Source organism: Micropterus salmoides, unplaced genomic scaffold (assembly GCF_014851395.1).
Source record: "Micropterus salmoides isolate LMB-PRFRI ecotype aquatic unplaced genomic scaffold, ASM1485139v1 Ms_hic_scaffold_8, whole genome shotgun sequence".
NCBI classification, from domain to species: domain Eukaryota; kingdom Metazoa; phylum Chordata; class Actinopteri; order Centrarchiformes; family Centrarchidae; genus Micropterus; species Micropterus salmoides.
The window spans coordinates 782,564-799,485 of NW_024044570.1; the positions used below are offsets into that span (position 1 = coordinate 782,564).

The 16,922-nt window shown below is 41.6% G+C and overlaps 2 protein-coding genes across 2 annotated transcripts; both read right to left on the minus strand.

The window, feature by feature from the left end:
- Positions 1–1,934: 1,934 nt before the first annotated feature.
- On the minus strand, positions 1,935–11,009 carry LOC119894063 (E3 ubiquitin-protein ligase TRIM21-like). Its single transcript, XM_038706559.1, has 2 exons — positions 10,914–11,009; positions 1,935–3,902 (listed from the first exon to the last, which is right to left on the minus strand). Exon 2 carries the CDS (start codon positions 3,766–3,768, stop codon positions 2,638–2,640), a length of 1,131 nt encoding a protein of 376 aa, XP_038562487.1. The 5' UTR covers positions 3,769–3,902; positions 10,914–11,009; the 3' UTR covers positions 1,935–2,637.
- Positions 11,010–13,379: 2,370 nt separating this feature from the next.
- Positions 13,380–16,639, minus strand: LOC119894055 (zinc finger protein RFP-like). The gene is made up of 2 exons (XM_038706550.1): positions 16,487–16,639; positions 13,380–15,731 (listed from the first exon to the last, which is right to left on the minus strand). The coding sequence occupies exon 2, from the start codon at positions 15,726–15,728 to the stop codon at positions 14,091–14,093; it is 1,638 nt and encodes a 545-aa protein (XP_038562478.1). The 5' UTR covers positions 15,729–15,731; positions 16,487–16,639; the 3' UTR covers positions 13,380–14,090.
- Between the last annotated feature and the right edge of the window lie 283 nt (positions 16,640–16,922).

The window sequence follows — 16,922 nt, forward strand, 5'->3', positions numbered from 1 at the left end:
TTCGGACAGTCACCCAGCCTTTCCTGGCTGCACAGGGGATGCCGGGGGACGGCTACCACAGGCTAACTCAGGCCGTTCCGCACCGACTACCGGGGACTGGCTAGCTACAGTAGCTAAAGACTGATCTACCAAGGTGCGGAGCCGGACTTCTAAATCACTGAGCCTCGCCTCCATGTCTATAAATAAACTACACTTATTACATGTACCATTACCGCTAAAGGAGGCAGAGGAGTAACTAAACATCTGACACACCGAGCAGGAGAAAGTAGGAGAGAGAGAGGGAGAAGGAGAAGCCATCGCTAGCTGCTAAGCTAAAGTCGCTAACGGCTAAGCTAAAGTACTGTAGCGTCAGTTACCAAAACTTTAGAACAACTATGAGATTGAACAGCAGTCACTAAAAGATGGAAAGAACTGTGAGTGCTTAGGCAAAATTACTGTAAAGAATAAGTGTTTAGCGAACAGTTGGCCGCTGTAATCAAACAAATGTAACTGTTATTTAGCGAGAGCAGCACAACACGGTACCAACACACAAGCACCGGAAACGGAAATGAGTCGACACGCTTACCGCAATACGTCAGCAGTACCAGGTCAGTCTAAACCAGCTTAGAGCGGTTCCTTTAATGCCAATGAAATGTTCCAGTCTCTGCAATAGGATCTGATGGTCAAGGGTATCAAATGCAGCACTAAGATCTAATAAAACCAGTACAGAGACAAGTCCTTTGTCTGATGCAATAAGGAGGTCGTTAGTAATTTTCACCAGTGCTGTCTCTGTGCTATGATGAGCTCTAAATCCTGACTGAAAATCCTCAAATAAACTATTGCTCTGTAGAAAGTCACACAGCTGTTTAGCAACTGCTTTCTCCAGAACCTTAGAGAGAAATGGAAGGTTAGATATAGGTCTATAGTTGGCTAAAACATCCGGGTCAAGTTTGGCTTTTTCAGAAGAGGTTTAATTACAGCTACTTTAAAGTACTGTGGTACATAGCCTGTTGATAGAGATAGATTGATCATATCTAGTATAGAAGGGCTGACTAAGGGTAAAACATCTTTAAGCAACCTAGTCGGGATGGGGTCTAAGAGGCAGGTTGATGGTTTAGATGAAGAAATTATTGAAGTTAGTTGTTAAAGATTGAGGGAAGCAAAACAGTCTAAACATATATCTGGTTCTACAGCTGTTTCTCAGGAAGTAATGAGAAAAAGTTGGCAGTTCTAAACCACCACAATCTTTTCCTTTTTAGCAGAGTTTTTAAACTGATTCGTTTTGATTTTGTTCATAAAGATTTTGAGATGCTCAAGTGCAATGACTTAAACTAGACAGCAGAGGGTTGGGTGGGTAACTAAAAACAGGTAATTCATTTTGTTCAGGACCGTCATTTCTATGGTAACCCTGATTAATCATGTAATTTGTTATTATTACCTGATCTGTTCTGTACCGGGGGTCTTTTCTGCTGCTCTCTGCTTAGGGCTTTTCATGTATGCACATGGATGGGCAGGGAGGTGCTCTCCCAGAACAGGGCCACACCACCAAACTTCAGTGTCACAAATATCCGTTTCTTTGCTGAAAGTTGTCTGACTGAAATAAACTAGACAAGGCAGATGTAATGGGAATAACACCAAAGAACATGTACAGTAATGCTGTGAAAGGTTGTGCTAAAGATCTACAAGGACAATGAGGGGGAATGCACTTTGTGCCCTCTCTGACGTGAATTTAGACATGGAGCATGGCCATGTGTATTATAGGGCAGTTTGAACCTAAAGGTCAGTGAAGCAGGTTTGATCCCTGGACCTGCAGGATGAATCTGGGTGGAGACCGTGAAAGCAACACTTACCCTTCTGATGAAGAAAAAGTTCGGGCTAGTTGAAAACCCAAAACAGATCTTTATCGTTATATAAATCTTTGCTAAAATAGACAGCAACCTTGGGGTCTAAAAAAAAATGATGCAAGTCAAGTCTTTATTCTTTTTCAAGACAAAAACCGAGTTACATCTTGCAGGTTTCAAGATTTTTCCAATCCAAAACTTTCGTCCTTAGTGATTTTCCATTCCTTCATTTTCTACCAGTGTTTTGTCTGATTCTTTGTTATACAATACATTTCACACAACTAGGCCAGAAGTATTTTCCACAGTGGGGTCTTTCTGGTTTTGACAAGCTTAAACCAGTTTACAGTGGTGACATAATTGTTGGCGGACTTGCAGGTACTTTTCCTTCACATGGACTCATCTTCCCTTTGTGATGTCCTCATGCTATTCTCGCTCTTTCTTATGTGTACTGCGTGATCACTGGTCAGCGTATATTCCCCCACGTCGACTACCAAACCTTATCCACAACTTTAAAGGCGACAAGGAATACATGATAGGATAGTATTTCTTTAAACATATATAGAAAGATTTGCCAGTAGAGCTGTTTGAACAAAAGTGGCTTGTATTGCAATATATAGTAACTATATCTTATAACATTTATACATTTAAGATAGCAAATATTACACAACGCCTCCATCACTGAGGAAAACTGTAGTTGTACTTGCATTTTTAAAAAATCTGGGAAAAACGCATTGATCAAAATCCTAAGAAATCAACACCGTATACACCGAACATCAGCAACAAATATACATTTTATTACATTAAACGTAGAAAGTGTTTATTCCGCACTGACAGGAGAGATGATCAGAGGGGTAGAGTTTTCACCACAATCATTAAGACTGGGACTAAAGAACAGGTAGAGTTTCTCAGTGAAGCAGCAGCCAGTAAAGGAGTAGATAAGAGCTGCAGCATCAACGTCATAAAAGGAGACCAGACCCTCCTCATAATCCACAAACACCCCCACCTTCTCAGGCCGAGTCTCCGTGGAGAGACGAAAATCAGGGCCAGCGTAGTACTCATTTTTATTCCTCAAACATATCGTCCAGTAACCATTCTGAGGAGTCGCTGTGATTTTTCCCTTCCTTTTCATCGACTCTCTGGCCACTCCTAAAGTCCACTTAGTCTTCCCTTTAACCTGAACCTCGTAGTAAAATCTTCCTGAAGAGAAACTCTGCTTTGCTAAGACAACAACAACATGATTAAATCTCTCTGGATTGTCCGGAAGATTCATCTTTACATCACTATCAAGTACTTGTTTTCCATCATCAGACAGGATGAGGTAGGGATGTGCTGTATCAGGATCGAGGGTCACATCCACTGCATACTGCTGGACCCTCTTCAGCTCGGCCTCCAGCAGCTTCTTCATCTGTTCACTGAGCGTCTCCTCCAGCTGATTCACAGCTCTCCTCACAGTCCCCTCATATGAAGGTGGACGGACGCTGACTTCTGTCCAGTTTTTGGTGGGTGGAGCAGAGCTCTTCTTCAGCTCAGAGATTTCCTGTTCCAGCTCTTTGATGAAGCCTTCAGCCTGTTTCTCTGTCTCTCTCTGCTTCTCTTTGATCGTGTCGATGAGCTCGGCCTGGCTTCTCTCAACAGACTCCTTCAGAGCGCTGAAGACCTGAACACCACCTGCTATCTCTCTGTCTGCATCTTCCTTACTGAGCTCCACTGAGCGTTTGATCTCCTCAATCTTCAGTTGTCTCTTCTGGATTTCAGCATCGTGTGTCTTGTTGTCGAAAACCATCCAGAGCATGAAGACAAACACCAGACAAACCAGGCAGGACTTCAGGGCCTTCAGTTTGGTTCCAGTGCAGACGTCACAGGGAACTTCTCCTGGTTTGGCAGCTTGTTGCTCTGAGCTGCTGCTGCTGGCTTTCTGTTGAGCTGACTGTCTGAACTGAGCAGCCATCTCAGAAATGAAAGTGTTGACCTGCAGCTCAGGTTTTGTGTTGAAAACCTCTTCACAGTTGGGACACTGACACAGGACATTAATATTCCAGTGTTCAGTGATGCAGGTTTTACAGAAGTTGTGTGACTCAGACACTGAGGACAAAAAGTGTGAAAAACAAAATGGTAATAACATATCGTTTGTTAAATAAAATCAAATGTGCAGTTCAGCATTGGTATTTCTATGAGATTAACAAGCTCAGATAATAAGTGGTAACATCAAGATCTTCATTCCAAAAGATTTACTACGGAAAAACATGCCTTATTTTCTGCAGCTAAATTCCATCAAAACAAAAATGACTGTTTTTGGACCCCAACATATCCCAAATCAAGTACTGCCACCTACTGGTCAGTTGTCACAACAAATCAAGCCTGTTGCAAGAAAACTTGGTGTCTTGTTTGATAGCAAAACATCACTTAGCTTGTCCTGTCATGTTTTCAGCAGCACAGACATATTGCTCAAATACATTTTAGGGATGTAGAAACTCTTGTTCACACTTTTGTTTCCGCGCCTTGATCATTACAAACGTCTCTTCTCTTGAACCTTTAAACGACTGCAGAGTGTGCAGAACTGCTGCTGATTGGCTTTTAAGCAGAACTTAGAGCTGCGAGCTACAAACACCTGTTTTAGCCTCTTTACATTGACTCCCTGTTTGGTTTAGGATAGATTTAATGTTCTTATTGATCACTTTTAAGCCTCTCCATGACCTGGCTTCTGATAGTTTTTTGGATCTTTTAACTCTTTATAAGCCTTTGTGTAGTTTGAGATCTTCGGGCAGGGGTCTCCTGTCTCTTCCTGAGTCTTTGGCTTAAAGCTAAAGGGGAAGGAGCTTTTGCCGTCAGAGCTCCGAGGCTCTCGAACGACAGTCAGAGTTTAAGTCTCTTCTAAAATGCACTTTTAGTGCAAAACATATCCAGATTTTATATGAACTGCCCATTTATTTGACACACTAATCTGATGTCTTAACCATTGCAGCGATAGTTTCATTGAAGCGTCTGAGGGAGTCGAGCAAAAGAAGAATCTCTGTGCAAAGACCTTTAGTGTCAGAGAGTGAGCTTGGACAAAGAGGAGGAGGAGGTACAGAGAGCAGAGAATCAGACGCATTAAATGTGCAGAAAAAAAGATGGAAGCTGCTCTGGACTGCAGGAAACTGAAACAGCCCCCACGGCCTCCGATGGAGCTCAGTTAAAAATGGCTACCACCCTGAGTGGAACTTCCTGTCTGAGTAGAGCTCAGGTTTTGTGTTAATACCGAAAACAAGTCAGAAAAAGGCAGTACATTAACTTAAGCTGAAGCTAGCTGTCTAAGTGGAGTTCAGTCACTGTGGTGTGGTTTTTACATCTGTTTTTTAGTTCCGGCAAATTTACACATTTTTAAAATGACACATTTCGATTGCATCATATCCTTATTTTGTAGAACAGATGTAAAACAGTCAGATTCTGGTTTGAACTGAACTTTGACCAAATACTGAGTCAGTGCATTTTGGCTTTGTAGGGCCGTGTACTCACCAGGGTTTGGAAGAGATTCTGCTGTTTTGTTGAGAAAAACCTGATGGATTCAGTTGAATGTTTCTTTAGAGAGGAACAGAGAGACTTGTCTTGACTGCAGCTCTGCTGACACTCAGACTAACTTTCACTTTGATTTGAGGAAATGTGACATTGCAGCTCTCATCTGTCACTGCTGCTCCTCCTCTCTGTGTATTTCTTCTTTTTATGAGTTTTTACTGCAGTCAGCATCCTTGGAGTTTTATTACTGCCACCCTCAGATTTTATTCTCCCTCAGAGTTAATTCAAATACATGTTTCCAGTCCAGTTGCCTTCACTGTTACATTCAGCCAGCCAGCCGGACACAGGTAACAAGGTTTCTGACCCAAACACACAAAGAGACTCCTGCAGCAAACAATGAACTGGCGAGGAATAAAAAAACAGACAACCACTTACATACACAGGTGAGAGAGAAACTAATTACACACAGATGAAACCATTAAGACAATGGGAGACAAGCACGGGAAGTAGAACATGACAAGAGACACTAGGGTAGACTAAACTACACACTAAAACAGGAAGTGAAGCTCACAGAAACATAAAAGAAGGGATTTCCCAAATCACAGATCACGCAGCACAAGCGCTATACTTACAAAACATGTTCAAAAACAAAGAACACAGACACTACAACGAAACCAGAACCCTAGGGCAGAACAAAACTACAACATAACATAGGAAAAAACTACAAACACACCCAATCAATTCAAACCCGTGACTAGGGTAGCCACCTTCAACACAGAAAAATAAGGGGGCCACACCCCTCGGGCATCCAGAAGCCACAGGGCCGGCGGTGTGCCAGGGGTGGTTTATCATAACTTGAAACATGTATCAGGAAATATTCAGATTGATACCAGTGAACGTTATAATAAGCTATCTGCTATTGAAATCAGTGTGAACAGATGCGCTCAGTCTCTTTCTGTCACAACTCAAGAGACTAGCGGTGATATTATCATTGCTGAATACACTATTCACACCAGGGTGTGTTGGCCATCTGGCAATTCTGGCATATGCCAGAGGGGCCGGACTATTTATTCTGGGGTGGGCCGGTCAGATCAGATAATATCAGTGTTTCCCACACATCGGCTTTACTTGGGCGGCCGCCCAACTATATTTGGCGACCCATTTAAGCATTTAAGAGAGAAATGATCAGACTCAGACGCTGGATATTTCACAAGCACGGACAGGTAAAGCAACAGTGAACACTTTGGTGCAGGTGCAACTGGTACAAAGTTGGTTTCGGTTCCTCATTAACGAGCCTCCTCCGCTCATCCGCGGGTGCTGTGTCATTTCAGCCACTTTATAAAACAGCCCACTGCTGATGGAGGAAGTCAACAGGGCCGACAAATACAGGAGAGAGAAAAAGAAAGAGGCTGAGTTTGCAGCAGAGGTGAATGTTCAGTGTTTGTGTGGAAATATGTTTTTATACATGTGTATTCCAATGTTGAGCGCAGTGTGTGAGAAAAGATTTTTCTGCAGTGTTCTGTAGGCTACTGTGTTCATGGATGTTGCTGGAATCGGTACAAACGGAGAGCCCTGGTCTTCTTGTGGGCTCCCAGCGCTGGGAGGAAGGATGCTCCTGTAGGCCGAGCAGAGACCGGGAGGAGGGGGGTAGAGGTCACACAAAATGTTCAGGTTGTGATAAACTCTGCAGCAGAGAAAGACAGTAACAGCAGACAAACAGACAGAGAGCACAGACTCTACAACGTACTCAGATGGACAGACATTGTTTTAACTGCATGTGTAAATTTGTTATAAACGTTTGCTCTTAAAAAACTAGTGGCCTTAATTCTCAAAATCTTCTGGGGGAGGACCTCCTGACCCCCCACTCATATATTTCATCATCGAATATTTCTTCAATTTAGTGTTAAAATATCTTCTCGTCTTGTTCTCGTGACCAAAGTCTTTCATCACATCCCTATTCTCAGACCTTATGTCACCACGTCTTTTCAACCCAAAGCGACACCCTTGCTGTTACATACAGTCGGCCTAATGCTTATATTATTTCACCATCTGTACACAAATGTAGCCTAAGTAGTGAATGTGTGTTCGTGGGGATGCGTGGTGAGGTGGGCCCGCGTGGCTACAGTGCCAGGGTTGATTCACGCACACAACAATGTGTGAACTGTATTTTATTAACTTATTAAATCAACATGTCCATAACTTATGAACTGTAAACGGGCTAAAACAAATGCTTTGATACCATTCAATTGGAAACACTGTTGTAAAGGATTTTCCATGAACATCAGTGGATTAGAAGCAGTGGGCCTCGTGTGCAGCACTGGAGCGTGTTAGGCCTACTTCCTTTCATAAATGTTTTCTAGTCAGAAGTACAGGACTATGAACAGAAGCAGCTCCCTCCTCCTGTTCCTGCTGAGAAATGGATCATGGACTTGAGTAATTGCAAACGGGGGTGTGAACACAGATTTTGCCTAAATATTTGTCATTGTTTGCAGTAATACCATCCAAACAATGAAACCACACATGAATAACCTATCTACAATCATTTCTCAGTTTAATTCAACACCGTCAGTAAATATATTTATGTTTTCAGTTTTTATTCAGCCTGTTGTTAATTCTAGTATTGAATTCTATAGATTGGTTAAGTATAACTAATAGCTGTTTATGTCTCTCTTATGAAATGAATTCTGACTGCATACCTCAACCTTAAGAAACTAATCACAGCATAATGTAGGCATGAGCTTCATTTACACTGTAACAATATTTGTTAACAAATAGGCAGCAAATGAAGCCCAGCGGGATCAATCAGAAAATCAGTACGTTTTATTAAATCTCTGCCTCGGCATGCTGTCACGTGTCTGACAGGCCAACAGAACACTGGCCGACGAATTCTGACGTTTGGCTTGATACTGATCAAGCAGGCTATTTCATTTCTCCCTCTCTCGTTGTCCTCTGTACTTTAGCATCCGCTTTCGTTTCAGGGTAGAAAAGGAGAAGTCTTCACAGAATGATCTGCATGGGATGCTGCATTAAAGACAACCCAGAAATACGGGACTAACGTATTGCTTCAAAACAGGAAACACTATTTAGTTCGTGGCACGCTACCTCTGACACTCCACATTTCGTCTTTCGTGTAAAATTTCCTGCGTGTTGTAAGGTTTCATCCTCCTGACATTGTTCACACAGACCTGTTGGATGTTTTCCTTTGAATAAAAATGTGCTGTTAAGGTTGTCCAGATCCCTTTACTTGCTCTTTACGGTTTGCTCCATAAATGTCTCCCTTTTATTGCATTATTCCAGTTCTGTTGCCCCTGTTGATTTACACTTCTCCACATTATTCCTTTCCTCTGAGTTTGATCATTTAATATTGACCTTTTTGTTGTTGTTCATTCAGTCATCTTAAAACAATAATTGTACACATTTGGGTTCATTGTCCTCAGATGCCTCCCAGTGTCTGCCTGTACTTCTCAGCATTGAGGGGACCATTCATTCTGACCAAATCCCCAACTCTGTTTACAGAAATGCAGCCCCAAACTATAAGAACCTCCAGCATGTTTCACTGTTGCCTGCAGACTCTCTTTCTCGTACCGCTCTGCAGCCCTTGGGCAAACAACCTCCCTTCTGCTGCAACCAAATATGTTACTTATTTCGACTCATCAGTCCAGAAAACCAGCTGCCGTCTTTCTGTCTCCCAGTTCCCGTGTTTCCGTGCACATTTGAGTCACTTGGCCCTGGTTCCATGTCGGGGGTTTGGCTTTTTGGCCGGAAGTCTTTCATGAAGGCCACTTCTGACCGGACTTTCCCGTCAGTTGTGTCCTTCTGTTTTCTGCAGCTCTGAGCTGATGGCACTGCTGGACATCTTCAGATTATGAAGGGAAGTAAGCAGGATGTGTCTTTCTTCTGCTGCAGGAAGTTTCTTTTTCGCTGACCACTGCGTCTACGGTCCTCAACACTGCCTAGTTAGCTTAGACAGCACATCTGTTCACCCGTCTGCCTGGGAGAGACCTTGCTGATGCAGTATAACGACATGGTGTCTTGTTGCTGTGCTCCGTCTTGCCATGGTCTATGACTTTTAACAGTAAACTGTCAGCTTGTTAGCTGAGTTTGGCTGTTCCTCCCCCAGTTGTATTCCTCCTACACAGCTGTTTCTGCTTCAGTTATTGATTGTGTTTCAACCTGCATATTGAGTTGGTGATCATTAGCACCTGTTTGGTATAATAGTTTAATCTTACACCTGAAGTTATGCCAGCAAAGTCTCTGATGCTGTTTTGAAGACAAAGGGTGGAAACAAGAAAGATTGGTTTGATTTAGATTTTTCTTCTGTTCACTCACTTTGCATTCTGTTAATTTGATTAAAATAATCTGTTAATGTGTCTATTTATGAAATGGTTCTTCTTAAACAGCATTTTTCCCTTCCAGTCCAGCGACTGCTGACTTTAGATCCAGACTTTAGGTCTAGTCAATGTATTCGGTACACAAACGTTTAACAACGCTCGTCTGACGTGTCCAATGCATTTTTAAGTTTTGAAAGAGTATGTCCTTCCCCACCATATGCCTCACAGTGGTTTAATCCGTTTGTTCCTAAAAGAGACCAGCAACAGATCTAGTTAGTCACTCAGACCATCAGGGGAAACATATGTGCTTTTGTATGCTGCCCAGACAGGACGTCAGAGAGCAGCAGTGAAATGAAGAAAACAAACGGTGTTGTTTAATGTGACATGTAGATTACAGCCTTTATTCTGTTGTAATAATTTCATGCTGTGAGGTGCAACATTTGCTGTTTGCAGTTCTAGTCTCTTCTTATTGTAATGGAAGTTCTTTAGTTTGTTTAAAATAGAAAAAAGTCCCAAACTAGATGACTGTTGAATTGAAAATCAACGACTTTGTATTTAATATGGCTGTGCAATATGACTAAAACCTCATATCCCAATAATGATATATATCCTGATATAGAACAGTGTTTGTAAATTCAATGAAATATTCTGAGTTACAGGATTTTCACTCCAGTCCCAATCATGGCAGAATGACTCCTTTCCCTCCCAGTCCTGTGATCAATGGTAAGATTGAGTCCCGGTGGTGTTTTGTAGTTATAAGTAACAACGTGACGCAGGAAAAAGGCACATTGACCAGAATTTGAAAAATCATCAATAAAAGATACATTTATTACATTAAATGTAGAAAATCAAGTTCTACTCTGTGATTGGCAGGAGATCATAGAGGATGATGATACAGAGAATCAGACGCATTAAATGTGCAGAAGAAAAGATGGAAGCTGCTCTGGGCTGCAGGAAACTGTAACAGCTTCTCTTCACAGCCTCCGATGGAGCTCAGTTTAAAAAGGCTACCGCACTGAGAGGAACTTCCTGTCTGAGTAGAGCTCAGGTTTTGTGTTAATAAATTTGCTTGAACTAGTCGGAGTTCTGGTTTGGTCTTTAACTCTGTTTTGTAGTTTTGACTGAATTTACACATTTTTATCCACACCTTTCTATGACATCATATCTTTATCTGGTAAAACAGATGTAAAACAGTCAGATTCTGGTTTGAACTGAACTTTGAGCAAATACTGAGTCAGTGCATTTTGGCTTTGTAGGGCCGTGTACTCACCAGGGTTTGGCAGAGATTCTGCTGTTTTTTTGAGAAAAGTTGAATGTTTCTTTAGAGACAAACTGAGAGACTTGTCTCGACCGCAGCTCTGCTGACACTCAGACTAACTTTGACTTGAGGAAATGTGACGTTGCAGCTCTCCTCTGTCACTGTTGCTCCTCCTCTCAGTCTTTTATTCTTCTATTCCTTTTGAGTTTTTACGGCAGTTGGCGTTGCATTACTGCTACCGTCAGAGTTCATTCATTTTAAATAAGTCTTTCCAGTCCAGTCACACTCAACAAACCAAAAATCCATTTCCTATCTTCACAGTCTTCACTTTCCAATATACTTTTAACCGTGTTCTTTACCTGTCCTATTTTATGTAATTGTGTTATCATTTCTTGTTTTTCATGTTTAAATTTCCTGCATGTTGTAAGGATATGCTGGACTGTTTCATCCTCTTTCCCCTGAATGAGAAGCACAGGAATTTCCTCTGCCTGGAGACGCTGGGGAAATCAAAATAGGCTAATAGTGAAGATATATTTTCTGCAATAATTCTGTCAGTCATCATCCAAATCCAAGTTTCAATACTGGTCTTTGATTTTAGGCCTGTGTCATATTCACACTTGACACAACATGTGAGTTGTGGTGATGTTTGGTCAAGCTGTATGTAAGTTTATATGCCTGCGTTTTAAAATAATTGCCTTAAATTATTTTATCCTTCTTAATGCCCCCATTCAGGCTCAAACAGACGGTGACCAGTCCACACATTCCATAATCCCAGCAGTGAAAGGTATTTCCACCTGATGTCTACACACTGAACAAGTCATCTCTCTGCATCTGGATTTATTTAATGAGCTGCAGTAAAAGTTATATGCTTACATCACCACAACTGGAATACAAAAAAAGCAAATTCATTTAGAAAATCAAAAGAAAAATTTTGATTCCTTTCTTGTGACTGTTTAAAAAAGTTATCTTCTCACTGAAACGAGCAGATGTTGAATTCACTTTCACATATTTCTAAAAACGCAAATGTTGTTTAAAGACAGTTTGAAACAGGTAATCACAACTTTGTAGTTAGGAAAGTTTGGTATACAAAATGTGTTGATTTTATGGTGATTGAGTCTAAAATGATTATCTTTCCTTTCTTTTCAGATTGACCAAGCCGATCAAAAACTTCCTGTAAGTTCTGCACATTTTGTGCTGAAAAGAGGCTACTTACCGCTTAAAACATGTATGCCACACTCTGATATCACCGCTCCCATGCCTTCACAAGGAATGCCTGTGCACATTTAAATCTTTTTAATGCACTCAAGGTTCAGCTGTCAACATGGCACACTCAAAAGGATCTAGGCAAAGTTAGTGACTGTCAGCTGTGCCACTTTGTGGATCCTTGCTCTGAACCACTTTTTCACCCATTTGCGAAGACATTTGAAGCTGAAGCAAACGGTTACTTCTCCACATCAAGGCTGTAACTTTCAGAGAAACGTTTATTCCACCTTTAATGCACACAAAAGCAGCTGCTTCTAATGGAAATATAATAATCATGAGTTTAGTGCACTTGAACGACACAACAACACAGGGCTGGAGTTTGTTGGCTGACGTTTAGTAGGCGGAGAGCATGTTTGCAAAGGAAAGTTTAATATCACTGTGTTACTGGTTGACATCCACATCACATAGTGGCCCTTTTTACAAGTAGTGAGTTCCCTTCATTTAGACAGGAGGCTGGAGCTGTGGGGGATAATTGGTGGCACCATGGTAATGTGTATGGGGTGGGTAACCATGCATCTATATTATTGAACTTTAATAGGGCCTACATGTGGGCTTCTAGATTGCTAGCAACATTATTTGACACTGACATGTTCATAGCAGTTTTGCAGGTCACACAGGAAAGAGAATTGTCTTCAATCTTGTCTCGTCTTGTGAGCTAAGTGTCTTGTCACAGTCCGAGCATTTAGAGCTCTATTCTTGCAAATACTTCAGCACCACAAATGTTTTCATAAGAAGGGCAAATCCAAGGTTGTTTGTAGTTTTGATCAAAAACTCACTGATATTTAAAATATTAATTATGTTCGAACTGCATTACGTTCGGTTGGCGTCACAGTCCTGTAGTTAACAGATGTTTACTTGTTAAATACTGTGAGACACTGAATAGTTAGTATGTCTTCCTTTTCAGGTTTTCAGGTTCAGGTGTGATTTTATTTTGTCTTGCCAAATAATATAAGATGTGCAAAACTCATCTTCTGCAGTATCAAACCACACATTTGTTATTTGAGCTAATGTATAAAATATTGATATTTAGGGGCAGACAACTGTACAATTGAAGCTGAACAATTGTACTATTGCAATACTGTCACTTACATCACAAAAATCACAGTATGGACATTTTAAAATTAATTTCAAAATACATATTAAAAACAAGAAAGGATGAAGAACAGTCATTATTTTTTTGCTTATTGTAAGTTTATTACAGAAGAGATTTAAACTAAAACACACACAAACAAAATCTTTAATTGGATAATAGTTACAATAATATTGGAATCATAAGCTAAAATATGAAAAAACATCAGTTTCCCCCATACCTACAAATCTACATCTAAAAGAAAGGCATAGGAAGAGAAGTCCTCAGAACAAAGATTTATTACTGTTATCTGTCCCTTTGGTCTGGACTGAATTGGGAAAAGGGCCGTTTCAGAATGCGGCTCCTTGTGCTTGGAATCAGCTGAAAATGTCCTGAATCTTCAGGAGCCGGTTTCACTGCTTGCTTTTAAATGACATGGAGGCTGGCAGTTCTGGCTGTAGATGTTCTGATTGATTACTCAGATGATCCTTGTTGTTTATTACTTGTGGTAAATATCTATGAAAGTTTGATATTTTATGACCTTGTAACTCATTATTTATTCCCATCGTAAACTTTTATCTGTTTTATGTTTATGTCCTATGTTTTAATGTCTGCAACCTTGTTAATTGTGGTGCTGCCAGTCTTGACCAGGATGCTCTTGGAAAAGAGATTTTTAATCTCAATGAGGTTTTTTCTGGTTAAATAAAGGTTAGAAAAGGCAATGTCATGCTTGCTTATTGTTCAGCCAAGATTTGTGTTTTAATTGTTATCACAAAGCGTGGCTTTTAAGCTGCATAAACTTAAGAGGTTTATGCAGCTTAGCAACATTGTTTTTAACTTAGCAAACACATCATGTTTTACTGTGTGATGATCAGAGGGGCAGAGTTTTTACCACCATAGTTAGGATCAGGACTGAAGTATGGGTAGAGTTTCTCAGTGAAGCAGCAGCCAGTAAAGGAGTAGATAAGAGCTGCAGCATCAACGTCATAAAAGGAGACCAGACCCCCCTCATAATCCACAAACACCCCCACCTTCTCAGGCCGAGACTTCAGAGAGAGACGGACTGGAGGGTCAGTATAAGCAAAGTACTCACTTTCATTTATCAAACATATCGTCCAGTAACCTTTCTGAGGCCTTTGTGTGATGTTTCCCTTCCTGTTGATCGACTCTCTGGCCACTCCTAAATCCCACTCAGTCTTCCCTTTAACCTGAACCTTGTAGTAAAATCTCCCTGAAGAGAAACTCTGCTTTGCTAAAACAGAAGGAATAAGAGAAAATCTCTTTGGATTGTCTGAGAGATTCTTCTTTACATCACCATATTTAACTTGTTTTCCATCATCAGACAGGATGAGGTTGGGATTTGCTGTATCAGGATCGAGGGTCACATCCACTGCATACTGCTGGATCCTCTCCAGCTCGGCCTCAGAGAGCAGCTTCTTCATCTGTTCACTGAGCGTCTCCTCCAGCTGATTCACAGCTCTCCTCACAGTCCCCTCATATGAAGGTGGACGGACGCTGACTACTGTCCAGTCCTTGGTGGGTGGAGCAGCGTTCAGGGACGGGAGGCTTTGGAGGAGGTGGAGGTGGTCTTCAGAGCGTGAGAGCTGCTCCACCTCAGAGCTTCTCTTCTTCAGCTCAGAGATTTCCTGTTCCAGCTCTTTGATGAAGCCTTCAGCCTGTTTCTCTGTCTCTCTCTGCTTCTCTTTGATCGTGTCGATGAGCTCGGCCTGGCTTCTCTCAACAGACTCCTTCAGAGCGCTGAAGACCTGAACACCACCTGCTATCTCTCTGTCTGCATCTTCCTTACTGAGCTCCACTGAGCGTTTGATCTCCTCAATCTTCAGTCGTCTCTTCTGGATCGTCTGCTGAGTTTCAGCCTCTGTCTTCCCCAGCTCGGCCTTCTTTCCTTCATATTCTTCTTTCAGAGGAACAACATCATGTGTCTTGTGGTCTGAAACAGAGCAGAGCATGCAGACACACATCTGGTCGGTCTTACAGAACAGCTCCAGCAGTTTATCGTGCTTCGTACACATCCTGCCTTCCAGGTTCTCCACAGGGTCGATCAGCTGATGTCTTTTCAGGCCTGCCATTGTCAGATGAGGCTTCAGGTGAGTCTCACAGTAGGAGACCAGACAAACCAGGCAGGACTTCAGGGCCTTCAGTTTGGTTCCAGTGCAGACGTCACAGGGAACTTCTCCTGGTTTGGCAGCTTGTTGCTCTGAGCTGCTGCTGCTGGCTTTCTGTTGAGCTGACTGTCTGAACTGAGCAGCCATCTCAGAGATGAAAGTGTTGACCTGCAGCTCAGGTTTTGTGTTGAAAACCTCTTCACAGTTGGGACACTGACACAGGACACTAATATTCCAGTGTTCAGTGATGCAGGTTTTACAGAAGCTGTGTCCACATGGTGTGGTGACTGGATCAGTGAACACATCCAGACAGATGGAGCACAGAAACTGTTCTTCAGTCAGCAGACAGCTGGCAGCAGAAATATCCATACTCTGAGAACAACAAGTGAGAAAAAAACAAATCTGAAAGGTTAAAATCAAGGGGAACAGGACTTTTTTTGAAGATACCTGAAGTGTCTTAAACTCTGACCAAAGAGTAACTGTGTCCTTTGTGGCAACTCATTCTGTCGGTTACATGTGATGTGAAAAGGTGGAAAAGTGAAGTTTAACATTGAACGGATGTTGGGATTGTTGTACCTTAAAGAGAGACTATAAAGGGAGTGTTGTAGCCAACTGAGCCATAGATACAGGATGTTCTTGCATGTGTTGGATCGACCTCTGTTGGCTTGTTGTTTGACTGAGTATGCTGTAGACTCCATCACAAGAAAACCACAAGGTGCCCTTAACAAGTCTACTAAATTCACCATTTCCCAAAAGAACATCACTAAACAGGTCGAACCCGAAAGGCAACAAAACCTCACATGCAGAGCAGGAAGAGTTGGAGCAGTACTGGGAAAACACGACAGTTTAAATGTCACATTCCTCAAAGAGTGTCAGCGGATCTGCAGTCGAGAAAAGTCTGATTCTAACTAAAAGAAAAGTTAAACTGACTTAACAACAAAGGAGAGTCTCTGACAAACAAGTACAGCTGATAATATTTACGGTGTTTCAACAACATTAACACATTTCTGTGACATCATATCTTTTATCTGGTAAAACAGATGTAAAACAGTCCAATTCTGGTTTGAACTGAATTTTGACCAAATACTGAGTCAGTGCATTTTGGCTTTGTAGGGCCGTGTACTCACCAGGGTTTGGCAGAGATTCTGCTGTTTTGTTGAGAAAAGTTGAATGTTTCTTTAGAGACAAACAGAGAGACTTGTCTCGACCGCAGCTCTGCTGACACTCAGACTAACTTTGACTTGAGGAAATGTGACGTTGCAGCTCTCCTCTGTCACTGTTGCTCCTCCTCTCAGTGCAGCTCTGAAGTCAGGTTTTATTGCCTCCTCGGGAAATACCTTGACACAGCTTTGGAACAAGATGAGTTTATACTTTTTGTTGTTTCTTTATATACAGCAGCCAAAAGAACATAGGATTATCTGCAATCAAGACAAGTCTGTTTCTCGTAAAGAGAAAAATTAAGCTGTCTTAACAACACAGCAGATTCTCTGCCAAACTAGTACAGCTGATAATATTTACCGTGTTTCAACAAAGATTAAAGGTCAGGAGGACACAGGTTTAAGC

Coding starts and splice junctions, on each gene's coding strand:
- LOC119894063 (XM_038706559.1), bottom strand. CDS start 3,768: ATGGCTGCTCAGTTCAGACAGTCAGCTCAACAGAAAGCCAGCAGCAGC.
- LOC119894055 (XM_038706550.1), bottom strand. CDS start 15,728: ATGGATATTTCTGCTGCCAGCTGTCTGCTGACTGAAGAACAGTTTCTG.